At 39.1% G+C, this 15,928-nt stretch overlaps 1 protein-coding gene across 2 annotated transcripts in view; it reads left to right on the top strand.

The window, feature by feature from the left end:
* The window catches only part of LOC138752811 (uncharacterized), a 49,506-nt gene that overhangs the window by 15,946 nt on the left and 17,632 nt on the right, over positions 1–15,928 (top strand). For both annotated transcript variants that reach the window (XR_011350962.1, XM_069915449.1), the window contains exons 2-3: positions 8,035–8,175; positions 10,125–10,250. Coding sequence is in view for 1 of the 2 variants with exons in the window: in XM_069915449.1 (XP_069771550.1) it covers positions 10,180–10,250 (71 nt within the window). In the remaining variant the exon portion in view is untranslated. The remainder of the gene's footprint in view (positions 1–8,034; positions 8,176–10,124; positions 10,251–15,928) is intronic.

Genomic DNA, 15,928 nt, shown 5'->3' with positions numbered 1-15,928 from the left:
TCAGGAGTGGAAACATTCGTATCATAAACATTTTACAACATTACTTTAAAAAATAAAAATAATAAGGAATGAAAAGAAAGGCAGAGTCTTTGGTTCATTGATTATTCAGGAATCTGATGGCAGTGGGGAAGAAGCCATCCTTGTGCCATTGAGTGCTCATCTTTAGGCTCCTGTACCTTTTTCCTGATGGTAGCCGAGTGAAGGGGGCATAGCCTGGGTGGTGGGTGTCTTTAAGGAAAGAAGTCTGGTGCCTGTGTTGTTGCAGGATGAGTTAATAACCCTCTGGCATTTATTCTTGTTCTGAGAGTTGGTGCCTCCATAGTAGGCAGTTTTGCAACCAGCCAGAATGCTCTCCACTGTAGGTTTACAAGAATCTTCAGTGACATACCGAATCTCATCAGACTCCTCACAAAGTATAACCGCTGGTGAGCCTTCTTTGTGATTGCATCAATGTGGAGGCTCCAGGACAGATCCTTGGAGATGATGACATCCAGGAATTTGAAATTTTTGACCTCTCCACTAATGAGCCCTCAGTGAGGACTGGGTCATGTTCCCATGACTTCCTCCTGAAGCCCACAATCATCTCCTTGTGGGAGATGTTGAGCACAAGATTGTTGTCGATACACCATTCAATGAGCTGATCTATTTCCCTCCGGTATGCTTCTTCATTGCCGTTTACGAATCAAAATGGCATTGTTCAGGGTGAAGAGCCAGCCGATGCCACTCGCTGTTGGGGCGACTCTCCAAAAGTGTCTCCCTATCCTTATCTTATAAGAATCTTTAACTTTATTAATATAAATAAGGTAAACAGGAGAGGATGGGTTAATTATGATGGCAGCATGGTTAGTGTAGCGGCTAGCTAGCGCAATACTGTTACAAAGGACCAGCAACCAGGATTCAAATTGAAATTTGTAATCTACAGGAATTACTTGATTAAAGTAAATACAACAATACCGACGTGTTTTTTTTTTCAAATTACTTTACATTTTACACTGTCTTTTGTCTGTTAAACTGTGTATTCTTAATTCAGGTGCATTACTTAGTCATTGTATCCCATTGTGTCCCAGTCAACTGGAAAATTTGCATAAACGGCATCCGCGATCCCCGTGCCAGATAATGGGGATTCTGCTGTACATAGGTACGATGTACAGATGCAAATTCTTACTTTCTGCAGCCAAACAAATACAAAAGATACACAATCTATGAGAGTGTACATTAAATACACCAATAGAGAAAACTAAAAATAACAATACATAGATAAATATATACATTTACAGTTAGTATAAGATAAAACATGAAGACAGATCTTTTGATGGTTAGGGTTCAAGACCCTGAAAACCTTTAGATATCTGCACCTTCAGCCTAAAGAGGATGTGACCAAGGTGATGGGACTCCTTTATGATATTGGCTATCTTCTTGAGGCAACTTCATTGGATGGGAGGTCAGTGCCTGTGATGGACTTAGCCAAGTTTACACTTTCTGTGGCCTTCTGCATTCCTGAGCATTCAAGGTAAAACTGTCATGCAACCAGTCAATATACTTTCCACAATTTTGATAGAAATCTGGCTACATATTAAATCTTCTCAGATAAATGAGGCACTGATGCTCTTTCTTCATAGTTGGTTTGATGTACTGACTCCAGGAAATGTCTCTGATATATGGACTCCCACAAACTTAAAGGATCTCACCTTCTCCATCATAGTCCCATCAATGAACACAGGTGCATGGTGCCTTGACTTCAACTTTGCAAAATCCACAATAAGCTCCTGCTGACATTGAGACCAAGATTGCTGCTCTGATACCGAACAACCAGATTAGTGATCTCCATCCTGTATTCTGACTTGTCATGTCAGCCATCAGCAAATTTATAGACCACAAAGGAACTGAATTTCATTATGCAATTATGAACATAGGATGCAAAGAAGCATCTAGCCTTGGTGTACACCTGTGTTGTTGGTCAGGGAGGAAGAGGTGATCTTGCTGATCCTCACTGATTGGGGTCTGCCGATAAACAAATTCAGGATCCAGTTGCAAAGGGATGAACAGAGTCCCACCTTTGTGAGTTTGATTATAAGTTTTGCTGGTATGATGTTGTTGAATGTCGAGCTGCAGTCAATGAACAATGAACAGCCTGATGTAGGTACTCTTGTGGTGATCTAGCACAGAGTGGAAGGCCAGCAAAAAAACATCTACTGGTACTGTTGACCTGCTGTGACAATGGGTGAATTGAAGTGGGCCTAATTTCTGCTTGAATTTGCTCCCTAATTAACCTCTCAAAACCTCTCAAATGACCATCATGGATTTATTGGAGAGTTCTCTGATATACATAATATGCAGCATTCTTTTCGAATATCTGTCCTGTTGATTTCTTCCACCATTTTGGTGTCTTTTTACTACAATTACAGTGTCTGCAAATTTTCATGTTTCAATCAGTCCTCTATGTACTAAGTCAATGTTAGTAAAGATCTCCTACACAAGTCTCATTACAAATGTGCTTTGATAAGCAAAATAATCTCCAGATCAAATCTATTAATCATATATTTCCCTCGTGGATGAGAACTTCCCAATAAAAAGGTTTGGCAACATTGTATCAAAACAAAACTAACAGTATTTACAGCATATGCCATGACCAATGCACACATCGGCAAGTAAATTGAGGAAATGAAGAGGTATACCATAAATTACTAATCTCCAGAAGTTCCCCAAGTATATCACTTAAATGGCTTCTAGTCCTTTGCCTGACAAGTTTTAAGAATTTTTTTTTGCATTTTAAAATTGCTCATTAAATTCTCAGTATAAAACTCAGGACTTGTATTAATCTCCCACTGGGACTCAGAATTAATATTAAATACCACTCCTTTAACAATGCAGTAATTCATTGCAAATCATTGTTCCTGGATCAGAAAGGGGAAAAATTCATTCCACTATGAATTCATTTCCTTTCCTTTTTTATTTTTTTTTAGTTTAACAAAAACCTTTTACACTATGAATACTAACGATAACATAAATCAAATAATATCATATAGAAACATAGAAACATAGAAGATAGGAGCAGGAGTAGGTCATTCGACCCTTCGAGCCTGCTCCGCCATTCAACGACATCATGGCTGATCTTAAAGTTCAGTACCCCGTCCCCGCCTTCTCTCCATAACCTTTAATACCCTTATACTGAAGAAATAGATCTAATTCCCTCTTAAATAGATTTAATGAACCTGCCTCTACTGCCCTCTGTGGCAATGAATTCCACAGATTCACCACCCTCTGGGTAAAGAAATTCCTCCTCATCTCGGTCCTAAATGGTTTGCCTATTATCCTTGAACCATGGCCCCAGGTTCTGAACTCCCCCACCATTGGAAACATCCCTTCCGCATCCATTCTGTCCAGTCCTGGCAGAATTTAATATGTCTCTATGAGATTCCCTCTCAATCTTCTAAACTCCAGCGAGTACAATCCCAAATTGTGCAATCTTTCCTCATAAGTCATTCCTGCCATTCATGGTATCAGCCTGGTGAATCGCCTTTGCACTCCCTCCATTGCAAGAACACCCTTCCTTAGATAAGGTGACCAAAACTGCACACAATACTCCAGGTGTGGTCTCACTAAGGCCCTGTACAGCTGCAGTAAGGTATCCTTGTTCCTATACTCAAACCCTCTTGATATGAAGGCCAACATACCATTTGCCTTTTTAACCGCCTGCTGTACCTGCATGCTCTCCTTCAGAGACTGGTGTACAAGTACCCCTAGGTCTGTCTGCACTTCCCCATCTCTTAATCTATTGCCATTCAAATAGTAATCTGCCCTCCGGTTTGCATTACCAAAGTGGATAACCTCACATTTATCCACATTGTAGTGCATTTGCCATGTATCTGCCCAGACCATCAATTTAACCAAATCACAATGGAGCTTCCTGACCCCCTCTTCCGTGCACACAACCCCTCCTAGCTTAGTGTCATCTGCAAATTTGGAGATATTACATCCAATCCCCTCGTCTAGATCATTAATGTAAATTGTGAACAGCTGGGGTCCCAGTACAGATTCCTGTGGCACCCCACTGGTCACCACCTGCCACTCAGAAAATGAGCCATTTATCCCAACTCTATGTCTTCTATCTGCCAGCCAGTTCTCAATCCACATCAATACCTTGCCCCCAATCCCATGAGCCTTGATTTTGCATGTAGACATGTATGTGGGACCTTATTGAAGGCCTTTTGGAAATCCAGGTACACCACATCCACTGGCTCTCCCCCATCTATTTTACCTGTCACCATCTCAAAGAATTCCAATAGATTTGTCAAGCACGATTTACCTTTTGTAAATCCATGTTGACTCTGTCCGATCCCTTCTCTGCTAGTCATATGCTCCGCTATTACATCCTTAATAATGGATTCCATCATTTTGCCCACTACTGATGTAAGGCTCACCGGCCTATAATTCCCCGCTTTTTCTCTACCCCCCTTTTTAAATAATGGGGTACTGATCCTGAGTCTATCGAGTTCTGGAAAATAATTCTTAAAGCATCTGCTATCTGCTATACATATCACGTATCAATTAGAAGCATGACCACAATTATTACATAACATCTCATTCAGGGTATTGAATTCTACAATTATAATAATTTAAAAAATTAAATCATAACTCATTCTATGTCCAAAAATAATATTGAATACAAAAATTATACAAATAATGCACGTAAAATTCTCTTATATAAGATATTTTATACTTCTCTGTTGTGATCATGTTGTTCTGTGATATGACGATAATCTGTAGTTAACCCCCCCCAACCCTTTACTTGCTTCATGCAAAATTTAATCTTTCTAATATACACTTTTTTAGATATTTACAAATTAGACATTTTGTGAGTTCTCTCCATGTCTGCATTGGTTTTCCCCAGCGGCTTTGGTTTTCTCCCACCCTTCAAAATGTACTGGGGGTTGTAGGTCAACTGGGTGTAATTGGCAACACAGGTTCATGGGACAAAAGGGCCTGTTACCGTGCTGTGTGTATAAATTTACTAAAAATTTAGAATGTGCTGAAGTTGGAGAGGGTTCAGAAGAGGCTCACAAGGATGAATGCAGGAATGAGAAGATTATCATATGAGGAGTGTTTGACACCCCTTTGCCTGTACTCGTTGGAATTTAGGAAATGAGTAAGGATCACATTGAAACATTTTAAATGTTGAAAAACAAGGAGAGTAGATGTACAAAGGTTGTTTCCCATGATGGGAGCATCTAGGACAAGAGAGCGCAACTTCAGGATTGAATGGCATCCCGTAGAACAGATGTGGAGGAACTTCTTTTGCCAGAGAGTGGTAAATCTGCGGGATATATTTCCAGAGGCTGTGGTGGAGGCCAGGTCATTGGGTGTATTTAAGGGAGAGATTGATGGGTTCTTGATTATCCAGAGCATCAAAGATTATGGGGAAAAGGTCAGGCAGTGGGAAAATTGATTAGCTCGGGATTAAATTGATAGGGTGACTTGATGGGCTGAATAGCCTATGTCTGTTCCTATGTCTTAGAGTCTTATGATCTAACATGAAAAATAATAAATGAATAAGGGAAGGAAGTCAAAATTCACCAACTACTGCCTTGAGTGGTATTAAGTACATCAACTCAGTCTGTGAACTTTGTGGTCTCTAAAACTTCAAGCTAGACCAGACATGTCTACATGGGAACAGGAATATCACTAAGATGTTTTGATATAGAGGCTTATTTAATAAACCATGGAATCATACAATTACATCGTGCAGATGGAGAACCATATGCCCCATGTTTGCACATGGTAAAAGCTTTCCAATTATTCCAATACATATGTTTTCTCTCTGCAGATATGTATTCTTATGTATATATATTTGGGCTCTAATTCATTATTTTAATGTATGCATTCCAAGCCATCACAACCTTCTTTTAAAAAATGTGTTCTCTTCTTAGCAGCTCTAATTTTCTTTTTCTGCTAATGAGTTTAAAACAATATCCTTTGATGCCAAGTCTATTTCTGGAGAGAGTTTCTCCATATCAGTGCAATAAACTCATATGAAACGACTAGCCTTCAACATTTTATCAATGCTAACAGATTTACACTATTAAATGTAACTTTAGAAATTATGAATTATTTCCTTTTTTTTTACAAAATCTTGTGTCACTAAGAAAATAAAAAAGAACTCAATCATGTTTTCAGACTGGAAAAAGCAACATTTTGCTTACATGAAATATGAATTGGCAGACGCTCTAATGTATATTTTCACACATTTTACTTAATACATGCAAAAGAAGGTCCTGACCAAATAGTGTTTTTCCTGCAAAAATATACTGTTTAATTCCCTAAAAGTGGTGAAAATTTATGTTTCATGAACCTGATCTTCTATCACTGATACTGTAATGTTTTCAAATGAAATGTCGGTCTGAACTTCTCAATGACAATACCAAGGCATATGATATGTAGGGATCGGACAGATTTTAACATTTGACACTTGATAGTTTCATCTTTAAATTCACATTTGTTTCACTTATGTATGTCCTGCAGTTGGGGACTTGTGAATTTTGCTTTTAAACTATTGACTCGCAATTAAACAATAGAGCTGATATTTTTAAAGTATTGCTTGTGGTGGTATAGATGTGTAACGTATGGCATTCTGTTAAATTACAGTTCTGGAGAGTGTAATATTGGCTTGCTTTGCTAGTTTATAGGCATGTAGAAGTAGAAAGTGAGATGAAATGTAAAGGCCTTTCTAAAAAGTCATTTATTTTTTTCCACTTTGGTCAAGACTCGAGATTCCTTTAGTGTCCTGTGATAGGACAGTACATCATATTGCACAACATTTCTTTTTGCCTGCTGTAAAGCAGAAAAAAAGTGTCATCTTACCGTGGGAGAAAGCAAAGCAAAGGAGTCTCTTCAGCGTCACTGAGTTCCGTGGATTTGCTTCCAGTGCAAATCCCACAGCCTCTGTAACTGCACCGACTTAAAATCAATTCAATGGCTACCTGAGCTTCAGATCCAAACCTCCATCACAATCAGGAAGCCTTCAGCATCCACGGCCCTTCAGGATTTCTTCTTGCCCTCAGCACCTGATCAAATCCAGGCTCCAATACCTGGTTCCCATGAACCAGTCTCCAGTGTGGGTCCCCCCGACCATGTCGCCCACAGCCCATGTGGGTCCCTCCACTGCTGAGATTCTCACTGTTTCATTAATGATATTCAGTCATCAAAACTTGGAGGCCACCTGCAAAATATTTCCATCTATTGTTCATTGTGTGGGGTGGAACCATAATGCTCCTTGGCTCATTGGATTTTGTTAACAATACAGCAATGCCGAAAGCCTTTCTGTGATGCCCAAAAAAGTCCAATTAATGTGTCGACCCCATACATTAAGAGGGTGGCTGAAAACTGGAGCATCTGAAGAAAATCCACACATTTCATGGGGAGACAGACAGCGCTGGATTTGAACCCAAGTCATTGGTGCTGTAATAACATTGTGCTAACAGCTACACTAGCCATGCCATCCATAATCATCATCCACTAATGCCCCATTTGCATCCTGTGCCAATGTTTTTACCTCCACCGAGAATATCATCCCTATCCCCAGCCTCCACACTCAAGAACTCATGGGCAAGGACTGAATGAGTTCAGAAAACAAAAAAAAAATCCTTGCTTCAGGATGGTTTCAGCCTGTGGTGAATTTTCATTCTGTCACTTCCACCTCAACCCTCACCTTCTCTCCTCTTCCACTAACTTCTTCAAAGTTGTGGTGCACTGAGGTAGCAGCAAACAGGCACAAAACTGAAAAGACTGTGGAACAGGCTTTATTCCAGAAAAAAAGTCTGAACACTAGTTCAAGCCTTGGTGGCTCCCTGCGTGACTGGCTCAGGAGGGGCCGGCTCAGGTTTATATTCAGGTCGGCTGATTAACAGCTGGCCAGGTGTAGTCAGCCCCTTAAGGTGGTCTTCCCGCAGGTACAGAGATCACCCCCTGCTGTAGGATGGTGGTCGTAGCACCACAAAAGTACATGCACCACCTTTGACTGAACTACCTTCCCCACAGGAGCAGATTAATCACACCTTCAACAAAAGGAAAAATAAAAAGGATAACAGCTTCAATCACATCCCAAGACAGCTAGTTCAGGAGCCAAAACTGGAAATGGAAGAATGCACACCTCATGAGTCAATCAAGAATGACAGAGAGGTATATCAATCATATCTAATGTGAAACTTCTAAAGAGTTGGCATGCTTTTAAGGGACTTCACAGAGGAGTAATAAAATGGTGATGCAAGATATTAAAATCTGGATCTGAAATGTGAACGATTCCTTTCCTCCCACAGATGTTGCTCAATTTGTTGAGTTCCTCCTGCAGTTTGTTTACTTGCCACTTACTCCGAAACATTAGAAAGTGAAATTACCCTCTTGCGTTTCTTTCTCAGCACTTACTCCTCCAATTTTCCCTCCCAATTATACATCTAGTGTCATGTGAAGCATTAAGTCTTATGTTTGATTCATTTGCTCTGCTCTAATTCAGCTTGCATTGGTTTTCTCCCTAACACACACCCACCGTAACTTAGAAAGACATGAGTTTCCCAAGCCCCATGCTACCGCGAATTGAGAATATCCTTCCATCCCCTTCACAATGGCTGCTCATGACCATGGAAATCATTGTTGAGATGTACATACAATCCCTTGCTGCACACCCTCCAGCAAATCAGAACATTACCCTATATGCCGCTGTATAAGACAACTTGGGTAAAAGATGACCCCTGAATTTCCACCTAAAATGTAGATTTTCAGCTATACTCGCTGTAGAAGACTACCCCAAGTCTGGCACTTACTGCTGTCCAGTGGATTAATGCTGCTAGGCACATTTAATATATTAATTCACAATATTTTAAAGCAGTGGTTCTCAACCTTTTTCTTTCCACTCACATACTACTTTAAGTAATCCCTATGCCATTGGTGCTCTGTGATTTGTAAGGGGTTGCTTAAGGTGGTATGTGAGTAGGAAGGGAAGGTTAAGAATCACTGCTTTGGACCCAATTGTTACTGAAATATTTTGCTTGAGAAAAATTGTCATTGGCCCATTTCCTTTGGAGTTATGAAACTGTCCACATAAAATTAGGTACAATTAAGAGAGTGGTTTCAAATTTTTTATTTCCACCCACATACCACCTTAAGCAATCCCTTACTAATCACAGAGCACCGATGGCATAGGGAATACTTAAACTGGAGCAATCCCTTACTAATCACAGAGCACCGATGGCATAGGGAATACTTAAAGTGGTATGTGAGTGGAAAGTAAAAGGTTGAGAACCACTATTTTAAAAACAAATTGCCCAGTAATGGTTTAAATTTTATACTCATATTTTCAAATCAACGACTTTTGCGTCCTTTAACAGGTTATTCTGATCCTATATAGACCTAGTCACAGCAGGCAGATGGACCCAGTGGGGGGACTTCATTGTTAAGGTTCGGATTTTAAACTTGGCACAGGGCAGCACCTAAGACTTCACTGTTAAGGTTCAGAGTTTATACTTGCTTATAAGGTGACCCCTGGTTTTGGGGTGACCTTTTATACGTTCAAGGACTGTCTGAAATACCAGCATATCCAATAGTTTTGCATCAGTTAAACAAGAAGTCTGAAGGTGCTGGTGAATGATAACAATATACAATATAACGAAATGTTGAAAGAACTCAGCAAGTCTTGCAGCATTCATGAAAGCTTTGCCTATTGCTTTCCATGAATGCTACATGACCTGCTGAATTCTTCCAGCAGCATTTTATGCAATTATTAGCTTCACAAAGGAAGTTAAGGATTGACAATGTATTAGACTAGACAGCAATGTGCAAGCCTCATAAGTGAATTTAAAAAATGACATCCCTGAACTAGGGGTGAGATATTTTCAGTTAGAAAAGGAAACAGATTAGGATTCACACATCTGGCATAGTAATAGAAAATAGGCATGCCTGAAGTGAAATTGGGAAATTTGTCAGGTCAGGCAGAATCTGTGGAGTGGGTGGGGGGAAAAAAAAACAAGTTTATGCTTCTGGTCCAAAACCCTTCATCCAAACTGTTCTAAAAAACGTACCAAACCAAAAATGTTTGTCTGTTTCTCTTCCTGGCCTGTTCAATACTTTTATTTCAGATTTCTAACATCTCCAGAGTTTTAATCATTATTTTCGTACTATGAGTGGAGAGCAATGAAGACAACATTCAAACTTGATACCGCCTATGCCATGCAATTTCCGGTCAACATGTTCAACAAATTGAGGTCAGTGAATTGCAAGGTGAATTATGCTGCTTGAATATTCTTTTAAAAGCTCGCAGTGATATATTTCACAGAAAAAAAATAATGACACAGATAATCAAAAATATAACTTCAAGAAATAATGATTCAGAGATTTTGATCTTCCTTTAGGATAAAATAATCTAGAAATAGGGAACAGTAATGTCCATTGCTTCAAAGAACAATTACAGCTTTCCGTTTTATCTCAATGATTTAAGTTCTGTCTGTTAAATAAATTAAGCCCTATTAAACAACCACAGTTTCTGGTTTATGAAGATTGGATCAAAAGTTTATAATTCCATTTGAGCTTAGTTTTAGTCACAGTAGCATGAAAGTCCAATTAGATATTGACTCAGAAATTGAATATGCCAAATATTGTACAATATGGTTCTAGATAAATATGTTAAGCAAAGTTTTTCTTTCTAAGAGAAAGTCTAATTAGATATTGACTCAGAAATTGAATATGCCAAATATTGTACAATATGGTTCTAGATAAATATGTTAAGCAAAGTTTTTCTTTCTAAGAGAAAGTCTAATTAGATATTGACTCAGAAATTGAATATACCAAATATTGTACAATAGGGTTCTAGATAAATATGTTAAGCTAAGTTTTTCTTTCTGAGAAAGTCTAATTAGATATTGACTCAGAAATTGAATATGCCAAATATTGTACAATATGGTTCTAGATAAATATGTTAAGCTAAGTTTTTCTTTCTAAGAGTACCTGATCTTGCTTTTGTTAAATAGTGTTCTAATTATGGTGTATAAATTTCAAATCTAAAATAAGCATTTGGTGTATTAAACAAGGATTGATGTTATAAAATAACCACACTAAAATGCTGGAGAATCTCAGTCAGTCTTCCAGTGTCCATAGGAGATAAAGATATACTGCTGCCGTTTCGAGCCTGAGTGCTTCTTCATGAAATAAGCACCCGGAACTTCAGCAATATATCTTTGCTTTTTCGTGGACGCTGCAAGACCGGCTGAGTTTCTTCCGCATGTTGGTATGTTTTTACTGCAATCACAGTGCCAGCAGAATTTCGTATTTCATGATGGTATACCTAAGTGTAGAAAGTTACTCAGGTAGCATTAGCACAAAAGTAGGAAGTACATTAAAAAGACCATATGAGAAAAAAATGTATACTCTTTATAGCAAAGTTAAGAAATGATTACCTATGAAATTATACCAGCTGACACTGTTCACTGCACTACAAAACAGTGATGGCACATTGTACTCAGCATCCAAAATTTAGACAGAAGTCGAGCATGAGCCCACAGATTTACAAAAGGTTGTAGCATTGTGGAATATTGTGTACAATTTTTTTTTACCCCCATTAGGGTACACTTAAATTTTCCAGTATGATGCCTGGATAAGAGGATACGAACAATGGGTAGGCCAATTCAGACCAACTTGTGTTATTTTCTCAGGAACATCAGAGGCTGAGATAAGACCTCATGGAATTTTATAATAAGATTATGAGAAGCGTAGAGATGGTAGATAATAAGAATCTTTTTCCTAATGTGAAAACATTACATACCAGTGAACATTCATTTAAAGTGAGGGGTGTGGGAATTTAAAGGGGATGTGTGGGTTTTTTTTTTAAAAATAGAGCAACCCATTAAGCCTTAACATTTCCAATTGCTTTGGAGATGAACCCAGACTAGTCATTACTTTTTTTCCAACTTGTAAGTCTGTGGACTTCCAGGTCACGTGGATTTGAAGAGTCCAGATAAACAGATTCCTCTACCACGTGCATCTACATAAGTGTTTTTAAAGTTTCTTTAAAAGATCTTGATGTTACAAAGAAAATCTAGTCAATATTTAGTTAATGTTATTTTATAATAAGTGTGTTCTTGTTCTAGAAATACAGCCTCAAAACTCAAAATAATTTGAGGTTGTCCTCTAACCTTCATTGAAAACCCACAACATTTTCACTGATTGTTGTCAAACTGACTTGTAAGCATTCAAAATGAAGCAGGTGTATTTGACATTTTGCTGAGACTCAAGTCTCTTGGGAGCCTGCAAATGTCGAGTATAAATTACAGAACCAGTTCAGAGCATCTAATAGTTTACTTTTTTTAAGTCCCATAGTTTTTAGGAATAACTGCAGTTTTATGCAATAATAACTTTCACGAACTGTTTTATGTTCATTACTTGTGAATCTGCGGGGGTCATCTCCTGCATCCAGAAGAAGTGGTCTCCTCTACATTGGAGAGACTGAACACAGATGGGAGATTGCTTTGTTAAGCCTCTTTGCTTAGACTGCCTAACAGCGGGCCACACATTTCAATTCCTGGCCCCATTCCTATGCCGACACATCTGTCAATGGTCTCATGCGCTGCCAGACTGGGATCACCTGCAAATTGGTGAAAAAAACACCTCATCTTCTGTCACAGCACCATCTAACCATTAACATCAACCTCTTCAGTTTCCATTAGCCTCCACCTTCCCCATCTCTTCCCTTCCATGATTCCTTTTTTCTCATTTCCTCTAGATCTGTTACTCTCTCTTTCCCTTTCCCTCTGTCTCAAGCTCTGCCTTCACAGAGCCGCACCTTCCCTTGATCAATTTTCACCTGACCTCCCATCCATGTCCAATTATTACCTTTTGTCTGCTGGTCTGTACTCCTCCCCCTGCCCTTTCTTCCCTTTCCCACTCCCACACTTTTTATCTAGCCACTTGCCTGCATTTAACTCAAGCCTTGATGATTGGCTCAACCCAAAATATTGGTTGCATATCCTTACCTCCTATGGAGACTACAGATTCCTTTAGAACACAGATAAGGAGAAATTTCTTCAGCCAGAGGTTCACATTTAAGTTCAAGCTAATTTGCCATCCATTTGTAACAGTGCAACCTGATGACAAAGTAGTCTTTGGTCCATGATATAAAAACAATGCAAATACACATAACGGACATAACACATACATACAAATGATACACGTCTTATATACACGTCTTATATGCATATATTAAAATTAAGATTAATAAATAATAGAGGCACATTGAGTTGTTTTTGCTGTTCAGCAGCCTCACCTCATTAGGACAATCACATCAGAGGAGGGTATATAGATTTGGACTCCAAAGTTCCCTCTGCTGCTCCACACTGTTATGTATGTAACCTATAACAACCTTCAACATTATCAGTCTTCAAATCAACTGAAACCTTACTGACCCATCCCTTGAAATATTTATCTAGGACATTTATAAAATATTATGGGAAGCAGATGCACAGTCTCCATTAGCCTCCCCCATTGCTTGCATAAACTTGCATATAAGGAGACCTATAAGACCTGACTGTCCAGCGACAGATCCACACAATTCCATGATGACCAGGACGAGCTGCCTGAGGTTAGCCATTGTTCTGATGAATGACGATGTCACTTTCTGCTATTGCGTGTGACATCACACGTGATGTTTCTGGTTGAAGGTAGAACACTCTGATCCCCGAGGACGAGTTGTGTTCAGTAGAAAAGCAATTAGTGTCCCAGTAAGGGGTGAATCAGTGGAAACGGTCCAAATGCCAATTTACTGGGAGGGGCTAGTAATTCATTTTAAGAACTCTTACCTTTGCACTTTATTGATTTTTTCCCCTCTCTATATTGCTCAGTTAGTTTGTTTACATTTCTTTATTTGTTTACAGGTATTTTTTTTGGTACTACCAATAAATGGTAATTCTGCCTCACCCACAGGAAAAAGAATCTCGAGATTGTATGTGATGTCATGTACGTACTCTGTGTGCTGGTTCACAGTGGAGCCGCCTGAAAACTTGTCATGATCGACTTGTACACTTGTAGAGCTCGTCGAAAGAATCAAAGACTTGTTGATCCAAACCAAGGCTTTAATTAGAAAAAGACAGGAGCTCTTCACAGGTGGCCGACCAGTCCAGAAAGATCCGACCTGGCTAGGGACACAACCCTTTAAGGCCCAGACAGTAGGCATGGCTTAGCTCTCAGCCAATCGCTGTAAGCACAGTCTAGATACTGTAACTATATACACTATATACATTGGTGATAGATCTGTACTATCACAACTCTAATGCAGCCTTTTGATTCATTGACTTGAACCATATGCTAGACTATCATTTTTTCACCTCTCAGCAAACCCCCATCTAAACAAGGAAAGAAAATATGGGTTTAACTTCTTTCCCTCTATCTTTTTTTTCACATGGGAGAGTAGCAAATTTAGAAATGAAAATGGAGAATCACAAATAACTGCAGCAGGGCGTTCAGAGTTGATCATCAATGAAATTTTGAACTGGACTCGTTTGAACACCTAACAGCCATAAGGTCCCAGGGATCCTAGTTATTCTCATTAGGGACATAGTAGGACAAATATTATGGAGAATTTTAATGAAATGCTCATGCTATAATATCACCCTACCTTTTCACACTGGCTAACCAGTAAATTGGCCATTCAATGAACTGGTTAAATATATTTTTGTCATTCACACTTGACCACTGTTAACCGGTTCTCTGCATCCTTTCACACTCATCACCAGGCAAGAGATCACCAGGCGAGAGGGGCACAAATGGCATCTTATCCTTCTCTACAATGGCGGACATCATTGTCCTGAAAATGTGTGCTTCTATCACTACACAGACAGGAATTATCAATATCATTATCAGCAAGGTCAAACAAACAATAATGAAGTCTAATCAAGACTGTCTACATGCTCTTCGGTAGAATAATTTAATTAAAATATTGCAGACAATCACAGAGGAATTTGAGTAAGGCTGAGATGAATAGCTGTCAGAGAAAATACCTGGCTATCTTGTGGCATTTTGAACAGCTATATAATAACAAAAGAAGTGGAGGAGGGAGGGACCACAATGGTCCACGTTCTGGGCTAATGTCCTTGATAAATGAGAGGAGGAACAGTGATGTGAGAATCTTAGAATGTCTTAGAGGGCTTTTGAATTTATTGTGGGGCTCCTCGAGCCAGAACTGAGGCAAAAAAGCACCAACTGCCGAAAACCAGTGGAGCCTCGGCTCAGACTTGCAATAACTTTGTGGTGGTATGCAACCCCTTGTGAGTATTGATTCATCAGTGATCTATTTGGTGTGGGTATCTCCACTGTGTGCACGGTGGTGCGCCAAGTGAATTGAGAGAGATCCTCAAGAAATGTTTCATTGACCTGCCAAGTGGAGATCGTCTTTAGGAGACAATCAGTGCATTTACAGAAAGGCGTAGCTATCCAATGTGTGCTGGTGCCATTGATGGCACGCATATTCCCATCATTGCCCCACATGATGACACAATCAAAAAGGGTGACACTCCATTGTTCTTCAAGTTGTTGTTGACCATAACTTCGAGTAAGGATCATAGCCTGAGTTACAATTATTTGTCCTCACCTATTACTGTTTTCCATATGTTAATCAATGCATTGTACTTTTGTGTTTCCAGCTTCCAGATGTGTATGTATGTTGGCCTGGCTGCACCCATGATGCTCGAGTTCTTTTTTAAATATTTTATTTAAAATTTTTAAATCACATAACAACATTAATTACAATATCTTGATATAAACATAATGTGATTAATTATATTTTAAAAATCCCAAACTCCCCGGAGGTGGTAGTACCCACCAAAGCAGACCGAGAGACCAAATTTTAACACCAATAATTTTCAAATATGGGCTCCAAACTTTGATAAAGAAAAAATAT

The sequence above is a fragment of the Narcine bancroftii genome, chromosome 2 (genome assembly GCF_036971445.1).
Source record: "Narcine bancroftii isolate sNarBan1 chromosome 2, sNarBan1.hap1, whole genome shotgun sequence".
Classification (NCBI taxonomy): domain Eukaryota; kingdom Metazoa; phylum Chordata; class Chondrichthyes; order Torpediniformes; family Narcinidae; genus Narcine; species Narcine bancroftii.
Note: the sequence above shows the minus strand (reverse complement) of the source record. Positions and strands in the feature narration are given on the sequence as shown.